Below are 24,019 nucleotides of genomic sequence, written 5' to 3'. Positions count from 1 at the left end.
AAAACCAGCACTAGAGGAAAAAAAAAAGATAAAGGTGGATGTTGAAGAATTTTGGGCTCTGATGCTTTAGAAGTTGTTCGTTAGCATTTTTGTTGAGCTCTGATTAGAAAGGAAGCATTAAACTTCCACTGCAGTTTTTACACTTAGAAATCAGTGAAGATAGCACCTGCTTTCTAGTTTTTGGAGCTTTTTTTTTTTTTGTACTTTATTTTTGGCTTTATAGATGGCAGAGGAAGGGAAATCAAGCCATCTGTGCATATATCCAGGTTTGAGGTGGTGTGAATAAATAAATCTGTCAAGCTCTTTATATATCAGTGAGGTATGTTAAGAGAAGATATCCCTTGCAGTTACATGCAGGTACCATTTCTCCTTCTCACAGTACTAGCTTAGAAGAGTGGATGAACTTCATTAGCTTCCATTCCCTGTGCTCAGTCATTGCCAACAGTAACTTTAACCTGCTCCTAAGGATTTTAATGTGTTGATTCTTGAACTTACTTTTAAACATCACACCAGCCTTTTAGATGATGGTAGTGCAACTGAGGTGTTAAAAACAAACACCAGTTCTCCTTCCTATGTGCTCTTTCTTTATTATGAGTACTTTCTGTGAAATGAATAACTTGAAGTTGTTCTTTCCATTGAATCTGTCTTCATTTTTGTCATGAGTATGTGGAAGTCCAGGCTGTCTATACACCTTTTTTAACATAATTCCAAAGCTGGCTTGAAGTCAGAAGAGCTTAAGTGTCTGAAGTTTGTTGTGAGAAAATACTTTTCATTTTATACAAATACGTTATAAAATAGGTGACAAAGTTTCAGTGCATGAGGACAAAACGATTGGTAAACATGCTTACAAAACTGGTCCCAAGTGCTTCCCAGATGTCAATGGTAGGGACATTTAATCTCATATAATTAACAGAGTTTGTTTTTTTTGTATTTTTTTTTTTAATTGAAACTGAGATCACATTCTTGTGTAGTAAAAGCTGTACTCTTTCCTCTTCTATGTTCCAAATTTCCTTAGCTCCTTAAAGACTGCCAGGGAACTCCCAACTCTCTCTTTTTGTTTCGTCCTCCTGAATTTTCTTGCAGGCTGCAGTTTTTTCTTGCCTTTACCTTTCTGTAGATCCTTCCATTCAAGTCTTCTGATCTTTCAGGGTTACTTGAAATAACCCTCAGCTGTTTTCCAGCCTGAAGGATATTCCAGGAGCTGACAGCTGAAAAAAGTGAGCTAGTTTAGAAATGTGGCTGAGAGATGGTGATGGTGTTTCAGGGTACCCAGGAATGAGTCTGACATTCCCAGGGGTAGAAACTCTGCTACTCGTCTAATATTAAATCAACAAGTATTGCAGCTGAAACCCTAGAATAACTTGCTGGTGTCCTGAGACACCAGTGAAGGTTCATTATGCAGAATGGGAAGTACTCCTACATTCAACATCAGAGTGGCGATGTTCCTTTCACATCCCTTTTCTGTTCACTAGTCTTTAAGTTTTCCTGTGCGCCGGCTGCTCTGGCTTTGAGGAAGAAAGATGTGTTCACAATAAGATGCCCCATACCAAGGTGGATTCTCTTACCTAATGTTGGTCTGTGTAAAGAATCTATTAATTAGACTTTCTATGTAAACAAGCTACTAATTAGGCTTTCATTCAGAGCTTTGTTTTTACAGCTTTAGATGAAATCCCACATAGCCCTCCACCTCTTCCTGCCGAAAAGCCTATTGGCAACACCTCTGACATCACAGCGGGCAAACCCAACAGTGGTGACCTAGTAAAAAACGTGGTAAGTTAGACTGCTCTGTTGTATAACAGCTTTTTCTACTTTGGGTAAGAGATCTCTTGTCACTCTCGGCCCTTTTTGAAGTAAGTTGTTTAAGGGACCAAAGGACGAAAGGGACTACTCAAAAATATAAGACTTTCTTCTTTTAACTGTGCTCTCTAATTTAATAAGGTAATTTAGACTGCTGCCAGTTCTGAAAAACACTTTGTTGATTTTAGTAAACTTTGATGACATCTATCTTCAATTTTCTGTATTTTGCATCTGGAATCAGGATATGCTACAGTTGAGTTTTGAAAGCGCTGCAAAGTGGTTCAAAATATAACAATATTTGGATGGTCAAATATTGCCAAAGTCCTTCAAAAATACATTTGTTTTTTTTATTTCATACATGTAGTACTTTTTCTGTGGCCATCCTAATTTACAGGCAGGATAAACTGTTCTGTTGGTGAGCGAAGCTTGATTTCTTCAGTTTTCTTCCAGTTGTTTTATTCTGGCCCTTACCAGAACCTGAGTAGAGCCATCGATTTTGGAAAGTAAGGCTCTGCTCGTTGCTCCTGAGCACATAATAATGGTGTACGCTGTAGCTGTGTATCCTGTATGCCTTTTGATGCAGATGTACTAAAGAGAATTAAAGTAGAAAATGACAGTAGAATTTCCAAATGTTGAGAGTGATGATAGCAAAAATGTCGGTGAATCTTGTGGAAACCACAGGCAGTAAAGAGATAAATCAAAAGCTCAAACTAGGTGGACAGCTGCCAGCAAATGTATTTTTAGCTACTTTTGCTAGTAGATAGAAAGGCTTTTGTACATCATAGCTAAAGAGGCTATTCATAGAGGTCCTATCTTTTCTGGACAATGCTGAAAAAATAATTGCCAATACAAGACATCAAATAACATTTTACACAACACAACCCCGAAATGTTTGCAGTATCATCCAGATTATTATGACAGGCACGTGGATGATCCACCTCATGCAATCATTTTGGAATAACCTGTTACAGATTTTGAGATTCTTTCTTCTAAACTTAAGTTCCGGATTGAATTTGCTCATTTCAATCTATTTCCATTGCCAAGTGGTAGACAATGAGAATGAATTTATAATGAAGTATTACAAAAACTGGTGCTTCGAAAACTAGCAGTGTTTGTCTGTGAAACTGATTACAGTGGAACAAATAGGAACAGTTGACCTTAAGCAGCGGTTGGTACAGGTTTGCTCCTTTTCAGGCAGAAGAGAAAAGGTTTTGCTGTTAGGATACCACTCCCATCTGAAAGCAGCAGGTTTCCTTTTAATCAGAAGCATTTACTCTGGAGCATTAATCTGGGGATGTAGTCAAGAGTCAAAGTTCTGTCACAAAATACATCTAGATATTTTCTAGGCGGAGAAAAATCACAGAAGTTGTTTACTAGCTTCAAGCTAGTCCCATAGTCCACTACCAGATAAAATTACCAGTCCAGATCTAGATAAATATGGCTATTCAGCCCTCTTTAAAGTTACTGATTCAAAAAGGTTACTTTTGAACCCAAATTCAGCACTCTGATTTAGCATTCTGTTGCAAACATCTGTGCTTGGTCAGCTGAGTTGGCACTATTCTCTGGCATTGGGATAAAAATGAACAGCAGAAGGCAGAAGGATGGCAATTTTGTTAATCCATTACTGTGGTCCAAACCCCTCAGATATGTCATGTGTTCCTCTCTACTGACGGCTGTGGGGTAGTAATCTCTGGCAAGGTGGGGATGGGCATCTGGAAGCAGTAAATACTTGATCTGCCAAAGCAAGACTCATCAGGATTTGTCTGTTAGGTCTCTAGGAAACATCCTTAGATACCTTCCTGAATGAAACCTAACATTATTGGCAAGAGACTTTTTCCAGTGTGAGCTGCATCAAGGTTGTATTTTCTGCTCTAAGCCTGTGCAAAGTGTCAGCCTGTCCTTTCATCTGTCAAACTTAAATCAAATCACATAGTGTAACTGCAAGCAAGTTGGATTCCTACAGGCACTGAAATTGCACGTTTATGTGATTCTCCTGAATTTGGCTTTTAGGCTCTGACTCCCACGTTGTAGGCAAGAGAGGGCTGGATTATACCTAGTGCACAATTTAAGCTGTGATTCAGGTAGTCAGAGAAGTTACTTACATTTCCCTCTAAGTGTAACTGTAATACTCTAGAACACGTCATGTTATTTATTACTTTATTCCTCAAACTCCAAAAATTCTTAGCTTTTCCTGACTGTAATTTAAATAAGAAATGCATCATTTAAACAGGATCTGTTATCTTTCCTAGACTTAATGGAACGACTTTGTCTTTTTAATCTTTGTAGGATTTGAATCATTCAGAACAGGCTGGAGCATCTCAACTAGAACCTGCATTACCCCCAAGGTAAGTGCAATTCTTCACTGATTCACTTAACAGAGATGTTTCTGAATTAGTTTGTGTAGTTAGTCTCAGCATAGGTATTTCTGACTCTGAACCTAACTCAGTAGGCTTAGGTGCTTTTAATGTGTTCTCTAATAAATAAACAGGACCAAGTTGCTAGCTATTTCATACTTGTTTGTACTGTATTGGTATGAGCAGAGAGATTATAGGACAGCTGTTTGGCTTTTCAGCTAATGTGCAGTGGCTGCTGACAGTCATTCCTTTCTGCATCTTTAACCTTTTCACCCTCAGCTGAACATAGAACATCCTCTCCTGCATGTTGCTGACCTTTTGATCAGCAGCGCTTGCACTTGTGGCTGCATTTGAGTGGTGAAGGAGCAGAGGTGGCAGATGCTGCCACCCCCAGAATGGGCACGTGCTAGGTCAGCACCTTCCCGGAAGCACAGACTAATTTCTACAATATCTCTACTGTTTACTTTAAAAAAAAAAGAAAAGAAAAAAAGTAAAGCAGCAGAATAAATTATAACCTATTTTTATTCCTTTCAACAATCAATAAAGAAAAAAAGCTTAGGATGAGGCCAGGAATGAGGAGAGGTGGAAACTGAGCAGGGCTAGAAATTATTTTTTAAATTTAGGAAGTAATCCATACTCAAATAGGAGTTGAAAACTGTATCCAGGCGCACTTGTAAATCGCCAACATCTTCTAAAGTGGTGGATGACACTCATGAAACATGTCAGAAGAATGCTCCAAGTCCCACTAATGCGTATTTGTTGTAAGTGTTGATAATTTTTACAGATCCTTGAGGAATTCATACTAGCAAATAATTATTCTTATTCTACTGCAGAAAACTGCAGTAATGCACTGAACCTTTACTAGTAACAATCAAACAATTGTCTTTTTGGAATTGCTGTGGTGCCAAATTTCGTAGTAACACAAAATTTTGCATCATGTATACAATGCTTGTTTATAACAGGGGTGACTTTTATTAGTGAATTGTCAATTAGCAAGTTGATTCTGAAAATTGTTGCTCACGTACACTGTATAGGCAGCATTTTTAATCCGTGCTTACTAAGGGGAATTTTTAATTATTTTTTTTCTTTTAAATCACCACTATTGGTTAAACTCCTTGATTATGGTTTCTAAATTACTGGTATGCTAATGAGAGTGAGGTGCCTCATTACCATTACCAATGCTTGAGCATTGTCACTGGTGTTTTTTACATAAAAATGGGTAAATCATGCCATTGATGTCATTGTACCAACTGGTGTCATAGATCATGAGTTTTGGTATAGGCTCAAAGGTCACCTCAGATGACATCCTAGTGAGTGAGTTGGGCTGATTCCTGAAGACCTGCTTCATCAGCTGAGCTTCTCAGGGCTTTCAGTAAGGCTCTCCAGTGGAAGGACTGCATGCTAAGGCAGCTGCAGTCAAAGCTCTTTTAGAGGATGGATTGCTGAAGGAAATCCTGCGTTACGTAGGGGGCTTTTGAGAACACTGGCAGGCTGTTTGTAGGCAAAAATGGTGAGCAGACTTGGAAATATGTAGTAAAAGAATCTGTCTAAGTGCTTAATCATCTGGTCTCGTTTGTCTGAAGGTTTGTGTCATGTATTCTTGGAGAACTTCAGTTATTACACACCCTTCTATTATGCTGGTTATCGTGACCATGTTCCCTTATTGCATGCTCCATAGTTAGGGCTGTGGTGGAGAGAGGGGTGGCAAGCCTATTAGTACACGTATTTCTCTGATTGCTCACCCAATTTTTAGGCTTGTGGATGGAAAAATTATACCAGCTCGACCTCCCCCACCTAAAGGTGTTCCTGGAAGGCCACCTCCACCAAAACTCTCTGCAACCAAGACCTCCTCCCAGAAGGATGCTCTTTCCCGATCCACTTCTGACATTGCTTCTGATAAAAAAACAAGCAAGCTCAGATTGGGACCCAAGAGAACAAAAAGCCAAGTCTTAAAAAATCAAGATCCAGCTTTACCTCCTAGACCTAAGCCAGGTCATCCCCTCTATAATAAATACATGGTAAGAGCTGAGATATTCTGAAACTTGTTTATAGAACAGTGATGGTAGGAGTGGTAGTGAAAATGTACTGATATGTTAATATGATGTGGGTAGCGCATCTATCAACATAATCTTCTTTAGAAAATACTAGTAAATAGATAGTTATAAGCACAGTGAGATAATACTAGAGAAGGCAAAATATAAATGCAAATGTATGTGTGTATTTTTGTACATGTATATTATCTTTCTATATATCTTTAATGTACAACTTCTGTTGGGTGGCGTTCTCACAGTTGTCAGTTCTGAGTTCTATTAAGAGGACATAAAATGATAAATATCATGTTTGTATATTGCTTTTGCCTGTATATGTCAAAATGCTTAGCAAAACTGGGGGAGCATTGCAATTTAAAAAGCAGCTTACCTTGTTTAATCAAGCTTGCAGAGAGTGAGGAATGTAACAGTACTTATCTTACATTTTCACTGTATTGATGTAATCCCTTTTCATTATAAAAAATGTTATTTTGGTATTGCATGTATCGTTAGAGGACGCTAAGTAGAAATGGATCAGTATTTCAGATAAAAAGGAGGATCTTTCCCCCAGATACTTAAAATGAAAGCAGAATATATCTGTGTATTAGAGCATTGCTGAACATCATACGTGATAGGGTATAATAAAAGTTATGTGGCTAAAAGACTTCTAGAGCTGATGACAAAAATGTGGTTTCCCAAAAAAGTAGTTTCTATCACCTGCAGTTCCATTCTAAATACTTCCCAAACGTGTGTGTCATCGTCCAGAAAACTAAATTATTTACCTGTAATAGGTGATCTGAAAAGTTCCATCGGCTGGCTGTTTTCACATGCAGTGAAATGTTTGGGTGCTTAGACATGTAACAAACTATTCCCATTTGCTCCTATTCAAGCTGTCCGCGCCTCATGGAGTTGCCAAGGAAAACTGCCTTCCCAGAAACCATGGAGAACTGTCTCGTAAGGTAGGACACTTTCTTCTGGTGGTTAATGTTTCATGAGTAAGTGTCCTGAGCATGGCCCCTGTTATGTTAAAATATCACATGCTTTGGGCTTTAAAAGTTACTCTGAGAAATCCAATGGTGGTTTATTAAATCCTTGTGTTTTCTTTAATAAAAACAAAGCAACGGCCAAAACAGAATCCAATAATGTTGATTTGCCTTATGGCACCAGGTCATTCTGCTTATGGAGCAGAGCAGCAGTAATTACTTGGAGTGCCAGAAGAGAGGGAAACTGGCAAAGTTCCTCTGTCTCCTATGAAGATAATGACTTCCTTTGCTGAGTATCTAAAAGATGGGCGAAAGATAAGCAGTTAGTTTTACAAAGGTGATGTACTTGATGTATCAGTGAATTGACTTTTGGTCTTCAAAGCATTTTCTTTGCTCTGGGCTTATACAAAATTTAATGTGTTTTAGGGCATGGCTGTATTAATATCAAATAGCCAGCATAAATTCTAGCTATGAGCAGACTTTTTGATTAGCAGAAACCTATAGCTTTCTATTCTCTCTTGTTATCCGTATTATTCTGTCCTTACCTTCATTCACATTAGGCTTTTCTGGTTGTTTCCTTTGTTTTTAACAACAAATTACTTTGCTTGAAAGCAATTCACGCATAGTGAATGTAAAACAATTTGTTTTTTACACAGTGATTGAAAAACAGTATAGTCTAAAAACTCCTTCCTAGTGAGTGGGTTAGAGATGAAGCCCAACATTGTGAATATAATTTCCCTTTACGAAGATCGCAATAGAAATTTGTAATTTCTCCTGTTATCTTCCTGTAAGCTTCCTAGTGTCCTGCTCCCCACTCTGAAGTACTCCGCAGTTGGTAGATGTGCTGACTCTGGTGTGTGTGCTGGGTCTGAGCGTGGAGGAGTGACTGGTGACATGCAGTATTGAGCGACAGCACAGAATTTGGCCACAACCTTTTGCAGTGAGAATTGCCATGAACTCTCCAGTTTTCTGATACACAGAGCTAGTTGAGGCTTTGTCTATACTAGGAAAAAATTACATGCCCTCCTTTTCCTTTTGCTGGATCAGAAGTAGATTTCAGTGAAATACCGTTTGGTTTACGCTGACAGAAGACATAGAGAATATAGACAGGTGACCAATACTTATTTTTGACTCCTACAGTGATTTTCTGATATTATAATAATGTTGTGTCCGAAGTCATAAAATGACTTCAAGAATTCATGACAGCAAATCTGTGTTAATATCTTCCATGACTTATAAACTGCTTGAATTTGTTTGTTGCCAGGATTCAAACAGCTCTCCAAAAGTTTCTGACACAAGTGCTCCCCATGCTGTAGCACTGCATGATTTTTCTGCGGGTAAGTAAATGTGAATGTTTTGGAAGCTTGTTTTTCTCCCAAGACTTTCAAATGGGGATTTTCCAAGGACTCGGATCTTAAAAATTATCAGGAAGCTCAGCATGCATGGTCTGTGTGTAGAGTTGTTAAAATCCAAGGGTTTACCTATGATTGGGCTGGTGTTTTTGTTAAAGCTAATTTGTTTTGCAAGTACAGTTAAGGCTCTATGGACACTTATTCCACTTTTGTCCATGGTATTTGTATTAGTAAAGTTTTAATGATGGAAAATCAGTGAGGGTGAAAACCCCCATTAAGTGAAATGATGCTGTCTTGCAGAGCACGCTGATGACTTGGACCTTCGTTCTGGAGATACTGTTTATCTTTTGGAGAGAGTTGATGCCAAGTGGTACAGAGGAAAATGTGGGAGTCGCACAGGAATATTTCCTGCCAGCTTTGTTAAAGTGGTTGTATGTGGGCTTTTGTATACTTTGCTAAATCCTAACGCGTTGGTTTTGTTGTTCTGTTTTATTATAGCTCCTGTGTTTAATTCCATTCACTATTTAGATAATCTCTTTTCCCTTTGGCATCACAGAAGACATATCAACTTGTTTGCATGATGTTAGAGAGATGCTTGATTTGGCAGAGCCAACTTGTGTTATGGGGATTATTTTGCTGTTAATTTCAAGCCAAGTGAGAAAATCATCGTCCTTACCAGATTCTTTCTTAACCTAGGTAGTTTATCTGGGTCTACAAGCAGATTATTTTTCACAGCTGCATACAAAAATCAGCATACAGTATGATGATTGCTTTTTGCCCTCACCTCAGCTTCTCCTCATATTCTTGTCCCCTTAAGCTATGCTGGAATCACCACTTCTGCACCCATGTAGTGAATCAGGCCAGGGCAGCATTTGAGCCCAGTAAAACATTTTTTCTTTATTCCCAGAATTCTTGTTTTCCAGATGGATCAGTTCGCCTACGTGGCTTCACAAATGGGTGTGCTGGCATAGTGAAAGGAGATTGTGCTATTGCAAATGAGCAGCTTAAAGCAATCCTGTTACTGAATGTGACATTTGCCAGTAAACTGCAAGCAAGAGGCAGGTGGTGTTTTGGTGCCTGACAGAAATGAGTTGAGAGGCTCAGCTTAAAAGAAATGCAATGTAATTCAATGCCTCAAAATCTAGATGAGATCTATTGCAAGCCTAACTTGGAGTTTGAAGTCCATTTTGTGCCAGTATGAAGGGTCATTGGCTATCCACCTCAGCCAAATGGGCATAGAAGAACACTAAGTTAACATTAGGATGCAGTGAAGGTGTATGACTGGCTGCTAAAGACAGTTAAAGTCTGTGTTGATCTGGGGCAGCTGGCAGAGATGAGAACTGCTGCTGTATGAAAAATACCATGTACTCAGTAACCATCACAGTATGTTATGTGGGGCGTCTGTTTAGTTTGTAGTGCATTACTGAAAGAGAATTTCAAAGCTTGGAAAGCACTGAAGAATAACAAATAGACCTTTAGTTAGTAGTCATAGAACTGTATTCAATTTGTTTTACAAGAAAGATTTTTTTTTTTAGCTACATTGAGTATTGTCTGCTACACAAAACAACAATTTAAAGCATTAATATTTTTGGTAGAACTGCTGGCATACAGATAAAGGGTTTTATGTTAAAGCAGTGGAATGGATATTTGGGGTCAAGTTCAGCATTGATATTGGCTGATATGACTTCTAGAAGATACTTCTAGACTTTTTTTTTTTAGTTCTGAAAGCTGGATACCCTTTGAGTAGAAAATAATTGTTTTAGCAAAATTAGCAAAATGAAAAAAAGGGGGGAAGAAACGTAAATACAGCTTATTTGCTGAGAGAGTTTTCCTGAGAATTCATGTCAGCTTGCATCTTGATACGAGGTGTCCATCAGTACACTGTAGTGTGTTTTATGATATCAGGCCACACAGGAGCTTCATGTGTGGCGGATACCTAACAAACAGTAATACACTCTTATTTCCCATAGACACTTCAAAGCACCACCGATAGAAGCTTCTCTAGCAAGAGCAGCGAAAAGATTATTTGCCTGAAAATCATCTTTGTCTGAATAATTTGTCTGAAATTGACTGATTTCATCCAGTCCTTCACAAAAGCAATTAAACGCTTTTGTAGATGTGTATGGAACAGGCTTATGTGGTAGTGAGCTGTAGTCCAAATCTCCTAGCCAAGATCTCTAGGCTTGTAGGGGCATGTAGTCTTACGCTAAATATCACCAACCATCCTTCATATCGTACCAAAAGTGCAATTAAAGTCATCTTATGATAATGGACTTGAATGCTGTCTGTTTCACATATCCACGTATGGATTTTCTAGATGATATTTCTCCAATCCCTTCAATTAGCACATGGTAGCTATCTGCAACTGAGCTAAGAACGATTGTTTGTTTTTCCTAAATTAACCTTTCTTTTAATATACGCTGCCACTGCATGAATACTGAAGTGAGATTTAGGAGATGCCTGTTTGTTCTGAGTACAGCTGGCTACCAAAGCCCAGAAAAATGTGTAAACACTAATTTTGTCTGTTGTGATATGTTGCGCTAGCAAATGGTAAGAGAGCAATTACTAACTGAAAGTTTGGAGCTAAGTGCAACAACACGTTGTAGCATCCAGTCCCATTTTCTGTCAATCAGCCGGGCCGCAAGCCAGTTTATTAGAGCAGGCTAATAAAAACAAAAAACATGAAGTATGCGTGAGATTGAAAAATCAGACATGCAAAGCCAGAATCCACATTAACGTTGTCAGATATCAGAACGTTTCAATGACTATGTAGCATCACATGGAAGTTACAAAAGGAGTTGATGCTTAATGGAGAAATAGATGATTTTAACAAGTTCAGTATTTATGGCAGTTATATTGCCATAAGCTTTAAATTGAAGATTTTACTTATTTTGTTGTCTTATTAGATTGATGTTCCAGAAGACGGCAAAAGGAAAAAAATACCCTGCTCCTCACAATCCATTAAGTGAGTCAGATAAGTATTGTTTTCTTTCTCATCTTGATTTAGTAGGAAGTAAACGGAAAGGTAGTGCGGAAGTAGGCGTTAATCTGTGCTGAGGTTAATATGGTTAATAGTTTCTTCACCAAAATTGTTTAAAAAACTAAACATTTATGGCATTACACTAAGAATGTTTTTCATGAGAAAAAGAAGACTTAACCTTTGTATGTTTAAAAATTGGTATATCGCTTTATAACAAGTGTTTATATAGATACAGCTCTCTTGAACGTGACTTAACTAAGTAATGCTTTATTGGCTTTCATAACTCTGAACTGCAGGAAGTAAAGCTAATTGAGGCAGAGATAGGAACTAGCATCAACCTTGTTGTGATAGATGTTGGCTTGTCCTAACTGAAACTTGGGTTTTTTTAAAGCCTGCTTCTGCAGCTAACAAATGAGCAGAAAATGCTACTGCTGAACCTTTTAAGAAGATATGAGTGGGGATGGGAATCAAGCTTATAGATTGCTTTAAACTATGCCATGGAACTGTAGTGTATTTTCAGGTTTTTTTCCAACATGGCATTTCTAATAAATCATACTTTTTTTTTTGTATGAAAAATGTATAAAATTGTTAAGTGAGGAAAAAGATATAATTCTTTTTTCAGTATTGTACTGAACTCTGTAACATGTATCAGATTCACTGATGCTTTTATCTTCAGTGATTTATTTCCCCACCCTGGGATGCTCTTAACAAAAGCATATTAGTACACTTGGAAATGGGCAAAATTATAGAATGGGACACGTAGAACTAATGTTTTTTGTTTTAAAGAATATGATCTTATGCAAAAATACTGTAGCAGCCAGGAATTCAGATACAGATGTTACCTCCATCTCCTTTAGACTCCATACTCACCCTCCTCAGAAAGCAGAGATGATAACTAGGTCAAGACTCCAATTTTCCATCTGTTCAATCTTAAGTGCATTCTTTTATCATTTTAGTAAAAGATATCACTGCATACTTTGCATAACGGCTACCTGAATATTATGGAGACAGTAGTATTAAATATAAATAAAGTAAGTTCCTGTGTTGTTTGTGCAGAGGCCCAAGATGTGTAGCACGATTTGAATACATCGGAGATCAGAGAGACGAACTCAGTTTTTCAGAAGGTGAAACAATTATCCTTAAAGAATATGTAAATGAAGAGTGGGCCAAAGGAGAACTCAGAGGCACGTCTGGAATTTTCCCCTTGAACTTTGTGGAAGTAATTGAAGATCTGCCTGGAAAAGGTATAAGTACATAGCAAAAACATTCAAGAACATGGTTTTGTATCCTAAACATAGGCAGTGTGTAAGAAGGATATAGAAATCCAGAATGACAATGCACGGGAGAAGGGAGGTGGAAAGAAGATGGATGTGATAAATCAAATGGAATATTATGATTGAAGTTAATCTTAATAGTCACTTTAAATATCTAAAGTTGCTGACATTATATTGAGTAGTCATTGCTACTATTCTAAGGTTGTTCTTTACTACATAGGTACAGGAGGAGCACTGAAGAAAAAAGTGGAGGTTTCTTCTCCCCTTCAGGTAATAGAAGTTCATGGAGGGAGGGGCAGAAATTACATAGAGGTTTCATAGCTTAGCACAGTCTTTCTATTACAATCTCAGATTAGCTGCACAACTCTAAATGTAGTACAATTCCCACAGTACATAATGGTGTGTGGGAACATCTGTAAGTCTTACAGTTGCTCTACCTAGATTGATTTCACTGCTTTTGGCAAACGAATGTATATTAGTTTGCCAAATATATATTCTTAAACCTTTCTGCTTAAGGAAATTCTTACTGGGTGTATTTGAAGTATTGTGAAATGGTCCAACCCTAGGCTCTGCCATCAATAATAAGAAGGAATGCTTGTGAACTTAGATAAAATTATACAACAAATGCTTTGAAATGTTTTTTTGGTTTGTATCTGCAGTAACAGTACTGTATAAGAGAAAATCAGGATGTGCAAATCTTGCACTCTTGCTTTGACCAACATCCCTGGGCTTATTGCTATTCCCTTTTAGAATAAATGTTTCTTCTTTCATTTGAATAGGACAACCGATGCTCAGTAGAGTGGTGTGAGGCACTTCATGATTTTACAGCAGAAACCAAAGATGACTTATCCTTTAGAAAGGGAGACTACATCCAAATATTGGAACAAGTAGACTCTGAGTGGTACAGAGGAAGACTGAATGAAAAGGAAGGGATTTTCCCAGCAGTTTTTGTTCAGACCTGCTCAGGTAGGTGCTCTACTAGATGACAGCTCATTATTCCATAAGTTGCAGCAGTCATGACCAATTTCTGGGAGAACCTAGCTATTCCACTGCCTTAAAAACCATGCACCATTAGAGATATTAACATCCTAAAGCTGAACTGAAGTACTGAATCACTTTCTGAAATAATGCCAATATGTTGCTTTAGTCAGTGTGTAATTTGGAAAGTGACACTTTCACCCATTTCAGAATCTGTATCATTTAAATACATGCAGAACACAATGCCACTGCATCTCCAAACGCAAAGTGGAAATGACAGTTTTCATTATATATTTCCATTGAAGAGTTTAAGGAAACAAACTTCATATTTAATTCTTCTAGAAGCAAAACCATGAGCATGTGTTCGTACCGTAAAATGATCTGGTAGCAGTAGGAATTTTTAGTCCAGCGTGACAATGAGTTTGCCATGTAGCAGTAGTAATAACATTTGGGCACCCAATAACATACTAGTGGGGAGAAAACACCAACATAACAGGAAGCTTCTCCAGAAACAAAGATGTATTTCACTCAAATCCAAATAACTCATCTTTTCCGTATTCTGCAGCCAGAGGAGAGGAGACATCACAGTCTCTGGGAGGGAAGAAAAAAGCCAAAGCTCTCTATGATTTTAATGGTGAAAATGAAGATGAGCTTTCCTTCAAAGTAAGTGCCTCTTTTTTTTAGTCTGGTTTTTCAGCAGATCTTGTGCTCCTAAGGCATGCTTAAAAAATTAATTACCCAAAATAATTTTGGAACATGAAAAAACAGAGCTCAGACATAATTATTAATGTATTTGATATAGAGCAACTATAAAAATTTTGGTCCTTACCCTTGGCAAAATCTTCACTGAGGGGCACTGAAAAGAAGTCAGAAACTGTAGTCTTTCACTGACTTCCCTAATCCACTAAGTATGACAAGACCAACACTTCATTTTGTAGTACATTCAGTTCTTTATCAGTTAATAAGGTCAAAGGAGCCTCTTTTTTGACAGGAATGACAGCAACATGATGGTGTGATGATAAAGTGGCAGCATTTCAGCAGGGCTATCTCTAAGAGAGACCTAGTACAGCAAAATCTAAAAGTTGATCTAAAAGTTTGGCAGCACAATCCTTAGTTGCCATGTGAGCAAAAGGAAAATGAAGTACGTGCTGTATGCCTAGATAATATGAAAATACACAAAGAAACTGTATGTCTTTATAATTAAAAAAACATCATATTTAAGTAAATGTCCTCAAAAGCAAGTTTCTAAGAACCAGCAGACTTCTGCATGAGGTCCAAGATTGCATTTATCAACTGGAACACATTGCTTTGTGAACTTTAGAAAGAGAAAATAATTAGTTTCTGCATTAGCAGCTTGCCTTATGGAAGGATGGATGATTCTTCAAAGCAGAAAAGGGGAACTGAGGTACCGGCAGAAAGGCTAGAGCTATGCCAATACTTTGAATGAAGGGTATGGCATGGGAAGATGAAAGCAGGACTAAGGATCAAACATGGAAGATAAACTTTATTTTCAAGGCCACGCTGAGCTTCAACTGCATTCCTTTTTGAGCAAGTTTCCAAAGGAAAGAGGGAAATATACAAGTTGGGGAAAACACTGGGACTAAATTGAAAAAAAATCTTTGAAATGTTTGAAGAAAAACCCTCATACCAGAGCAGGAACGTGCACAGTGAGTGAGGCAGCAGCCTCTAAGCCACCTCCTACTACACACACCTACCTACTTGCAGGGCTCAAGCATCTCAGGAAGTTATGCGGCAGCTCTTTTTTTCCCCTCCCACAAACTGGTGGTTTTCCAACCTTTGACCAAGTATTTACCCTAAGAGACAGTTGGGTAAATGTAGTTTCAAAGAAATCTAACAGGAGTGACCATCTCCAACTACCATTCTGCTTGATTGCTATTAATTGCTTCTGAATAACATGAACAGTGCATGCCTTAATATTACATGGAAAGCTGTAATGGCTCACGTTACTCCTTCTTTTACAGGCAGGAGATTTTATAACAGAGCTGGAATCTGTAGACGAGGACTGGATGAGAGGAGAAATACAAGGAAGAGCTGGGATATTTCCCAAAAACTTTGTTCAAATTTTAAACACACCATGAAGTGTTGCCTGTCTTTGTACTCCCGGTGTCTGGGAGAGAATGTTTGCAGCAAAGACATCAATGTATTCTGACTATCTATGTTTTGCACTACTTATTCTGGACAGTCATACTAGTATCTTGCAGTCAAAGAAGATCTTAGTCTTTTGTGACCATGTACTTAGCCATGCTTCAGGAAAGCTCTGAGAGCAAATACAGGCACGATTTTTAGTGGTCTCCAGCTAGGGAGATACTGTGGTGCAACACCATTTTAACTTAAATAGTATTCTGTCATGTTTACTATCTGGTATTACACTTATCATGCACAACCTCTGCAGAAAGTAAGCTTATTTGAGCTTCTTTAAGAACTGTTTAAAGTGATGTTTTTAATATATAATTGCAGCAGTCGATATGTAGATCAAGTTCAATATTCAGGTTTCTTTACTGCTTGACTTCCATGTTAGCAGAAGAATTCACTTATGAGTTAGATAATAACAGTAGAAAAAAGTCAAATTAAACCGGTAAGAGGGAAAACTCAAGCAAATCCTTGTGTAGATTAGCCCAAGCAGCTCATAAAGGGAGATCAGAAAAGACTTAAGTATTTTTCCTCTTAACTAATAGCACTTACACTGGTTTGAACCATGCTAGACCTTTCCACCCACCTCAAAAATCTGTTCCAGATAGAGCCTTAGTTTTCCTACTACCCCCTCTTTGTCAAGCACCACCCTACCCTTCTTTCCCAGCAGGAGTTGTGACGGACAGCATTTACTCAGCTTTCTCAGTTCCCCTCCCAGCATAGCTGTACTATTTCAACTATTTGTCCCTCCACCCCCTTTTATGTAAGTGGAAAGCCTGCTTCACTCAGTCTACATTTCGTTTACCACTCAAGCACTGGAACATACTTCAGTAACACTATTCCTATCCCTAACTTGAAGGATATTATGCAGCCTTGGTTTAGGCTTTCAGCAGGCACAGGGTTAGCTTTCAGGTTGTTAGCACGTACCAGCTATACCAAGCATCATTATAAATGGTCTGTCACAGCCTTAAGGAAAAAACATCTTGCAAGAGGTTACTTCAAAGAAGCTCGAACAAAATCATTTAGTAAAAGCAGCAGCATGACTTGAGCAACAGCAGCTGACCATGGCTGAGGTATCTGGACCCTCTGGCAGTAAATGCCACCACTTCGTGACACTTTGTTTCTGACAGAGTTGTTAAATGAGTCTTGATTAGCAGCTAACTGCAGACTGGAGGAGTAAAAAATTTCACTGCAGTGCTGACAGTATTCTATCACTTTTGTACTATGTGGGAAAAAGAAGAAACATCAAATTGTTACTGAGCCCTTACTTCAGAAGCACGGATGCGCAGATACCACAACATAATACAAGATCTTTCTGTCTTAAAGTTCTAGTTGCCAGAACGCTAGCAGCTGAGTGGTTGATGGAGAGTTTGGAAACTAGAATGATTGTGACTCACCTTGAGATAGTTCAGCTTAGTTTTGTGTTGGCTTACAGTTCTGTTGATAGGAGACCCATACATTATGGCAACAAGTACCTACTGGTGCAAAAAACTCTTCCTTCCCTCCTCTTCAGCAAAGCAGGCAACACAAGCTTCCAGTCAGAACCAAGCTGAAGGGCAGTTTAATTGCATTAAAGAGATTAACATTATAAAAACCATTACAGTGTATGTGCTATCCTATAAAGATGGAAACATCACTGTCTATACAGCTGTTATTCAGTTTTAACGTCCCAACAAGCCTGTCCTGAACTCCTGTGGGATTCAACTTAAACTGCAGGCCACCTCTGAGGACAACTCTCTCCAAGCTCTGCTGCCTGGAGCTGCCCATGGCTCTTTATACAGATAAGCTGGCCCTTGCTTTCTCTAGGACTATGGCAAAACGAATAGGAGAGATTTCTCCAGTGAAATGAATGCATAAGAGAGATTTCTAACTTCTCAACTTAAACTGCAGGCCACCCTCTTAAAGCAGGCTTCTTCCATTATGACCAAGACAAATTCTCAATCTCTTGTGAGCAGAACATGAGGAGAACAACAAAAACAAACAAAACCACTCCAACAAACAGAATACCAGGTCTTCAGAAAATATACAATCACTGTGGTGGGGGAGGAGGCTTAAGTGTATAATGTTTACTTATTGTTTGCCTGGCAGTTTTCTAAGATTTTGATACAAGTCTCCAAGTAGAACTGAATTTTTGTAATTTTTTTTCCTCAATTTCCTCTCCCACATTTTTATAGCTGTAATATTGACCAGTTGTTTTTCTATCTTCCACTGAATGTTTCAAGTCAGTGCCTGTCAGTAGGTAAGTTCACTCTTATTATTCATCTCCTCCCACTCTTGCTGGGAAGGAAAAGCAGCAAAGCCTTAAAAGTCTGGGCAAGGAGTGCCACCTACATGCTGTTTATGTTACTGCAGACAGCTAAACTATTGTAATTAGTGGCTTGCCTTACAAAGGAAGTGATAGTTAAAGACTTGATGCCTACTATCACCATGAAACTGCATACAAATGCCAGAATTCCTAAGGTGTACAGTACATTGCAGAAAAGGAAGAACGAAGTTGAACGCCGTTCCTAACTGCAGTATAGTAGCAAGTTTCAGCTGTAACCATGACATTCAAATGGAGCCCCATACATCCAGTGTAATAGGAAATGCTTTGATAAGCAAGGCTTTTATTGTTTGCCCCACCTCTGGAACTATCTTCAGGAAGAAGACTTTGTTCTGTGTGCAAATAACAGTGTCGTAAATAAATCTGTTAAGTCTAGTACATTTGTTATGGTACCTCTGTAAATTAAAAATGTATTTAACCAATAAATTTTTATAATTATGTTGATTCCATTTTTATCATCCTACATTGTAGAGTTAAGCTCTCCACTCAATGTGACAGGGGTACAGATCATGTTCTGCTTGTGTGTTTAACTCAGCATTAAACAAACCCCAGCAACAGTATTTCGTCTCTTTAGGAGCAGTGCAAGTCCCTCAGATAATCTTGATGGCTTCAACAGTTTAGCCAAGCCTTTGGATTCAGGTACCTTTCACACTTAGCACATGCAGGATTTATCAATTGCTGCCTGCAGCAACCACCCAGCACGGCAAGTGTCACAACAAGGGCAGTGCTCCGTGACACAACTACTTGTTCTACTGCACATGAAATGATTTTAAGGCACAAATGTACCTATAGCTCTCTGTGATAATGTCAACAGCCTACTGCTGAAAACACCAGAAAAAAAAACAGCTGGAAAGAGTAGAAAACAGTCAGTGGTTTCCGAACAACTGAAAAAAGCAAGTTTTTGTTCTTTACCAACGTGCTCTTACAGGAGCTGTTCTGCAACATACACTGTGCAGGCCAACAACTAAAGGAAAAACAGGGTTAAAAGATGCAATTTTTCACAAATGAGCTCAGAAACAGTATCTACATTTCTAACTCCTATTCTGCAGCAAGCACAGGCCAGTTCAGTCCTTCAGGATTTCTGTGGAGGCATTTGCTGCTTTGCAGTAATTCCTACAGCACGCTTCCAAGAAAGCTGACAGATCTTAGTCTACATAGCTTCAATATATGCGTATACACATGGACTGCACTAAAAATGCTGTAGGATTTTCAGTTACCACACTGAATCATGGTTTGCTTTTCACTCCCATGACAAGCTCTTGTTCTTACTGGAGAAGTTATGGGAAATCTGTGACGTGGCTTCAAAATATCACTTCTTAGAACTCTTTAAGAGAAGGATGCCTGTGTCCTGTAGCACTACAGCAAACCTTATAAAGCTCCACTGACATTAACCACTTTAAGATACAGCTTCAACGTTACAGAAGAGCAAAGCAGATTAAAAGCAGCACTCATCCCTTTCTCCTTTTTTCACCATCATAGAAGTTGTGCATGCTCACTGTCCCTCCACTATACAAACTGCAAAGCAAATCAAGGTCTGTGCTGACAACCTTAAGAAAGGTGAGCTACCTGAATATTAAATCACAGTAATTAGGATGGTGACTTCAAACAGCCTATGATTTTGTGTGCTTACACATGAATACTTCAGACGTTGCCATTTTACAGTAAACACCTCCCTCTGTTCAGAAGTTCCACAAGAGAAAACACCAAATTCAGTCACGTGATAAATCCTGAAGATGCCTTCACAGTAAAGAAATGCTGAAAGAAAGTGTTTCCCTGTCCTCCATTTATCAATTTGCTCTGTACAGTGCTCCCATCTGAAGCACTTCTCACCAATTTAACACAACCTTGAAGCACAACTTCCGTTTCTTCTGAGAGGACCAAAATTTTGGGGGTAAGAAAAAACAAACAAACAACCCCACAAATCTTAGCAGTGTTATTTTCCAATAGCATCTCTCAAAAAAGGACAATCCACCATCTTTCACTTATCTTGCAACACCAGCCATAAAAAAACCCAAATCTCCAAAACAATTATCTTCTCCTTTTCAGTTCAAAGAGAGATCTATCCTATTAAAAAAAAGACATCCACCTCCAGTACCACTATGATCCAGTACCAATACATGCAACCAAACACTTCTCGTGTGTAATAAAACTTTTATTTTTGGTCAATTTTTAGTTTCAGACAGACTCTTGCACAGGCGGCTCGTATCCATCAGCTCGCTCTACTTTCGCACCTGCCTCATCCCCAGAAGGTTTTCCAGCACCGCCACCTTCACCGTGCAGTTCCATCAGCTTGCCCACTAAAAAGAAGTGTTGTGAATAGTGAGATACGCTTATTTTAAACAGCTCTGAATTATCGAATGGATTACCACGTACAAATTAAACCACCAGCACATGTAATGTAGGTACGATCAACTCCATCACAGAAAGCTCGTGCAAGATGATGATGCTGAACTAAGCGATGGAGTCCAACATAAAACAAGCTGTGGAGTAAGTTACAGATATATATACACTTCAATAACCTAATGCTTCATCATATGGGAATGTCAGAAAATGGGAAAATTAAAATCATTCCGTGTCATCTGGGACCGAAACAATTTGTCATCATTCATTCCCAAACCAGAGCCTCTAAACATTCACAGTTTCATGCTAGAATTCAAGAAAAGCTTCAAACTGAGTAACCACTACATGACTTCCCAGCCTGAAAGCCAAACATCTGAATAGAAGGACAAGCCCTTTAACTATGATTGCAACGCAATCTTTTGATGCGGCTGTAATATCTTTCCCTAAAAGCAAATATTTTCCAATGTCTTCCCTCCCCCACCCCCTCAATCCCCAGATGCGAGGATTAATTGACTTACATTCAAACTTGGGCTTTTTCAGCATCTTAACCTTGCGGACATAGACATCGTGAAGGGGGTAAATGGACTGACAAGCCTTCTCTATGTCTTTGCCAATGCTGTCTGGGATCCTGTGCAGTCAAGAGAGCAGATTAACACTGAAATGTTAGAACTGTGCCCGCTTCCTAATCAAGCAACACACTCTTAAAATAATTAATACATAACATTCAAGAGGAGTTTGCATCAGTACAACAAGATTGCCAGAGTGAAGGCAAACTGTGCTTAGATCACAAGACGTTTTCCTTGCAATGTTGGTACAAACAGAGCAAGCACAGTCACTTAGAGACCAAACCAGCCATCTAACTTTTGGAAGAAAGGAAACTATTTTGGAAGATTTCCCCCAGAGGAATCCGAAACATTTGCAAATTCAACCTATCAGAGTTATAATTTTATTCTACAGAGATGTAAATAAAAAAAATCTCTGGAGAGCCTGATTGTAAATTAATGCAAACATGATGGCTAATAATCAAATGATGCAGAGATGAGCGCTCAAAGAAGCACATCAGCTTTTCAGCACCAGAGACACACTTCACCTGGTCTCTGCCAAACAGAGAAGTGAAGGACCAGCCTTCAGTCAGTAACAGAAACGGACTATAAAAGAGAAAAACCATCAGCTTACAGCTTATTGACAACTTCTTTCAGGTCATTGGTCTGGACCTCTCGGGTCATGATTTCCATCATCTTCTTGCGAATCTGCCGAACCTGCTGATGCTGGGCATACGAGGTCTTGCGGATTTGGTTATTACGCTTCTTTGTGAAACCCACACAGAAGAGGCGCAGTAGGTAACCATCCGTAGTTTTGACATCCACGTGGGCTTCAATCATCGTCTGGAAAAGAAAGAGTTATGCCCATGACAGGCTTCCCAGACGTGCACCTGACATTCATTAATATCCGCCAATACCATCAGAAACATCTTTAGGGCACACCAGTAGCCACTTCCTTTCCTAAAGAGGAAAGCAGTAACGCAGACCTTGTTCTTTACACACCTGCCACTTCTTCACCATGGAACACATTTTGTCGCGGGTGAGGTCCATTCCATGGAAGTTGGTCAGACAATTTTTCCCCTGAACGTCCTCAGTTATCAGCTTAAATTTACGGAAGGCAACCTCATCGTTCTGCAGATCAGCCAGACTCACTTCAAATACACGACCCTTCAAGCCATCAGAGGCAATTTCTGCATTATGAAACAAAATGATGCAACTCGTATTAATGTTAGAAAGGTATTACTCAAATCAGATATCGAAGTTCCATTCTGAGGAAGAATAACGTAAAGATAAACCCAAAGAGCCATGTATCCTCAAGATAGAAAGCAGAAGCAAATGAGTGCAGTTATTTCACATCTTTGCTTAAAAATTAGGAATTTTAACGCTGCCTGACTCATACGTAATTTACAGCGATCTTTATTTTCTTGGTTTCACATGACCAAGTTCAAAATAACCACCACCTTCATAACTTGAAGTGCAACCAAGAACATGTAACTATTTAACTACTCTACATACCTCATCTTCCAAAATTAACTACATCCAGAGCGCTGTGCCTTTGTATCACAGGGTTCCTTACCCTCACATATGTAGTTCAGCAAAAAAGTTTACCCATTTCAGCAATGTGTCCTGATAATCACCTGTTAAGCGTGCAGTTCTCTCTCTCCAAAGACCTCCTACTTAATAACTTTGAATTTCAGTCACGACCAAGATGTCACTGCCTCCTTATCTCCCTCTGACATTCAGGACAACTCCATAATAGTTAACCTTCTTATACCAGTGGCTCATCAGGAACTCCATCCTTGTCTTCCTACCCGTGGTTTGATATTCTTATATAAAGAAGGACCACAACACATTAATTCCCCTCTAACTAAGTTTTACCTGTCAACTTAAGACAACTCACTGTAATCAAGCAGTTAATCTTTTTTTTAATTCAAAACTCACATCTTGAACAAGAAAAGCTCTGTCAGCACTTCTTTAGTTCAGTCTCATTTGAAGGGCTTACATAGAACAAATACGTATCTTTGTACTGCGTACGACCCCAATACTCACTGGTTCCTTGGGTCCTGGTAACAAGAGTCTTCCCAATGTTTCTGATATTAAACATCGCTGGCGCTTTGACATCATACCAGTCCTTTTTGGAGAAAGGGTCAACCCTTCATTTAAATAGAGCAAGAAAAAAAAAAATCACCAATTTTTACAGATTAAGCTTGGCTGAAACAACTCCATCCTCGGATGCTCCGTGAAACGGCAGTGCAAACCGCAAAATTCACAACCTCGCCCACCAGGGACACGGCGCGGCCCCCGGTCGCCCGGCCTGCACCTCACGGGGAGCCCCTCCGTGGGCTCCGCCGCAGCCTGACCCGCGCGCAGGCCAAGGCCCGGCCGCCGCCATGACAGCAGCCGTTCCTAGCTGCCTGCGCCCGGCCGCCACCATCCGCCTCGTATCCGCGGCATCCTGCGGCCGCCGCGCCCCAGCCGACGTCCCCGGGTCCCACCGCCTCCCGCCCGGCCGCACGTACACTTTCTTCTTGGCGCCTTTCTTGCCGCCCTTGGTGAGGCGCTTGTTCTTGCCGACCGCCATGGTGCCACCGCGCCGCGGAAAAGAGGGAACCGCCCCCTCGCGCGAGATTATACGAGAGTGGCGCTCCCGCGAGAACTTCCGCTGCAGCGGTCTCGCGAGAACGGGGCTCCGCGTGAGGCGAGGCTGCGCTCTGGGGCGGAACCAACTGGGCGGGAGTGGTTTCTTCCCAGATACCGCCTCCTCGCGGGCTGCGGCTGTCAGCACCCGCCTGTGCTACGCGTCATCAGCCCGTGCCCGGCGTTCCAAGCCGGCTGGCCGTGAGCAGCAGTTAAGAAGTCTGTGTGAGGCAGCGCGGCACGCGTCGCTGAGATCACGGGCCGGCACGGAGAGTGAGAAG

The 24,019-nt window shown here is 39.7% G+C and overlaps 2 protein-coding genes and 1 non-coding gene across 24 annotated transcripts in view; 1 reads left to right on the top strand and 2 right to left on the bottom strand.

Moving 5' to 3' along the window:
- SH3D19 (SH3 domain containing 19) overlaps positions 1-18,657 on the top strand; it is a 103,514-nt gene extending 84,857 nt beyond the window's left edge. For all 22 annotated transcript variants that reach the window (XM_040699169.2, XM_040699170.2, XM_015276656.4 and 19 more), the window contains 12 exons: positions 1,658-1,770; positions 4,084-4,142; positions 5,905-6,169; positions 7,069-7,137; positions 8,426-8,498; positions 8,814-8,944; positions 11,420-11,478; positions 12,550-12,737; positions 12,988-13,037; positions 13,547-13,733; positions 14,311-14,408; positions 15,728-18,657. In XM_040699169.2, coding sequence (XP_040555103.1) covers positions 1,658-1,770; positions 4,084-4,142; positions 5,905-6,169; positions 7,069-7,137; positions 8,426-8,498; positions 8,814-8,944; positions 11,420-11,478; positions 12,550-12,737; positions 12,988-13,037; positions 13,547-13,733; positions 14,311-14,408; positions 15,728-15,844 — 1,409 coding nt within the window. In that variant the 3' untranslated portion in view covers positions 15,845-18,657. The remainder of the gene's footprint in view (positions 1-1,657; positions 1,771-4,083; positions 4,143-5,904; positions 6,170-7,068; positions 7,138-8,425; positions 8,499-8,813; positions 8,945-11,419; positions 11,479-12,549; positions 12,738-12,987; positions 13,038-13,546; positions 13,734-14,310; positions 14,409-15,727) is intronic.
- Positions 18,658-20,353: 1,696 nt separating this feature from the next.
- Positions 20,354-23,707, bottom strand: RPS3A (ribosomal protein S3A). The gene is made up of 6 exons (NM_001082417.3): positions 23,621-23,707; positions 23,151-23,254; positions 22,104-22,291; positions 21,736-21,944; positions 21,078-21,187; positions 20,354-20,516 (listed from the first exon to the last, which is right to left on the bottom strand). The coding sequence occupies exons 1-6, from the start codon at positions 23,680-23,682 to the stop codon at positions 20,395-20,397; spliced, it is 795 nt and encodes a 264-aa protein (NP_001075886.1). The 5' UTR covers positions 23,683-23,707; the 3' UTR covers positions 20,354-20,394.
- Positions 20,759-20,829, bottom strand: LOC112532458. Its single transcript, XR_003075190.2, has one exon. It is a non-coding gene; the product is annotated as a small nucleolar RNA SNORD73 (small nucleolar RNA).
- Positions 23,708-24,019: the final 312 nt, after the last annotated feature.

The sequence above is a fragment of the Gallus gallus genome, chromosome 4 (assembly GCF_016699485.2).
Source record: "Gallus gallus isolate bGalGal1 chromosome 4, bGalGal1.mat.broiler.GRCg7b, whole genome shotgun sequence".
Taxonomy (NCBI): domain Eukaryota; kingdom Metazoa; phylum Chordata; class Aves; order Galliformes; family Phasianidae; genus Gallus; species Gallus gallus.
The sequence above is the reverse complement of the archived record's forward strand: the minus strand, read 5'-3'. Positions and strand labels throughout refer to the sequence as shown.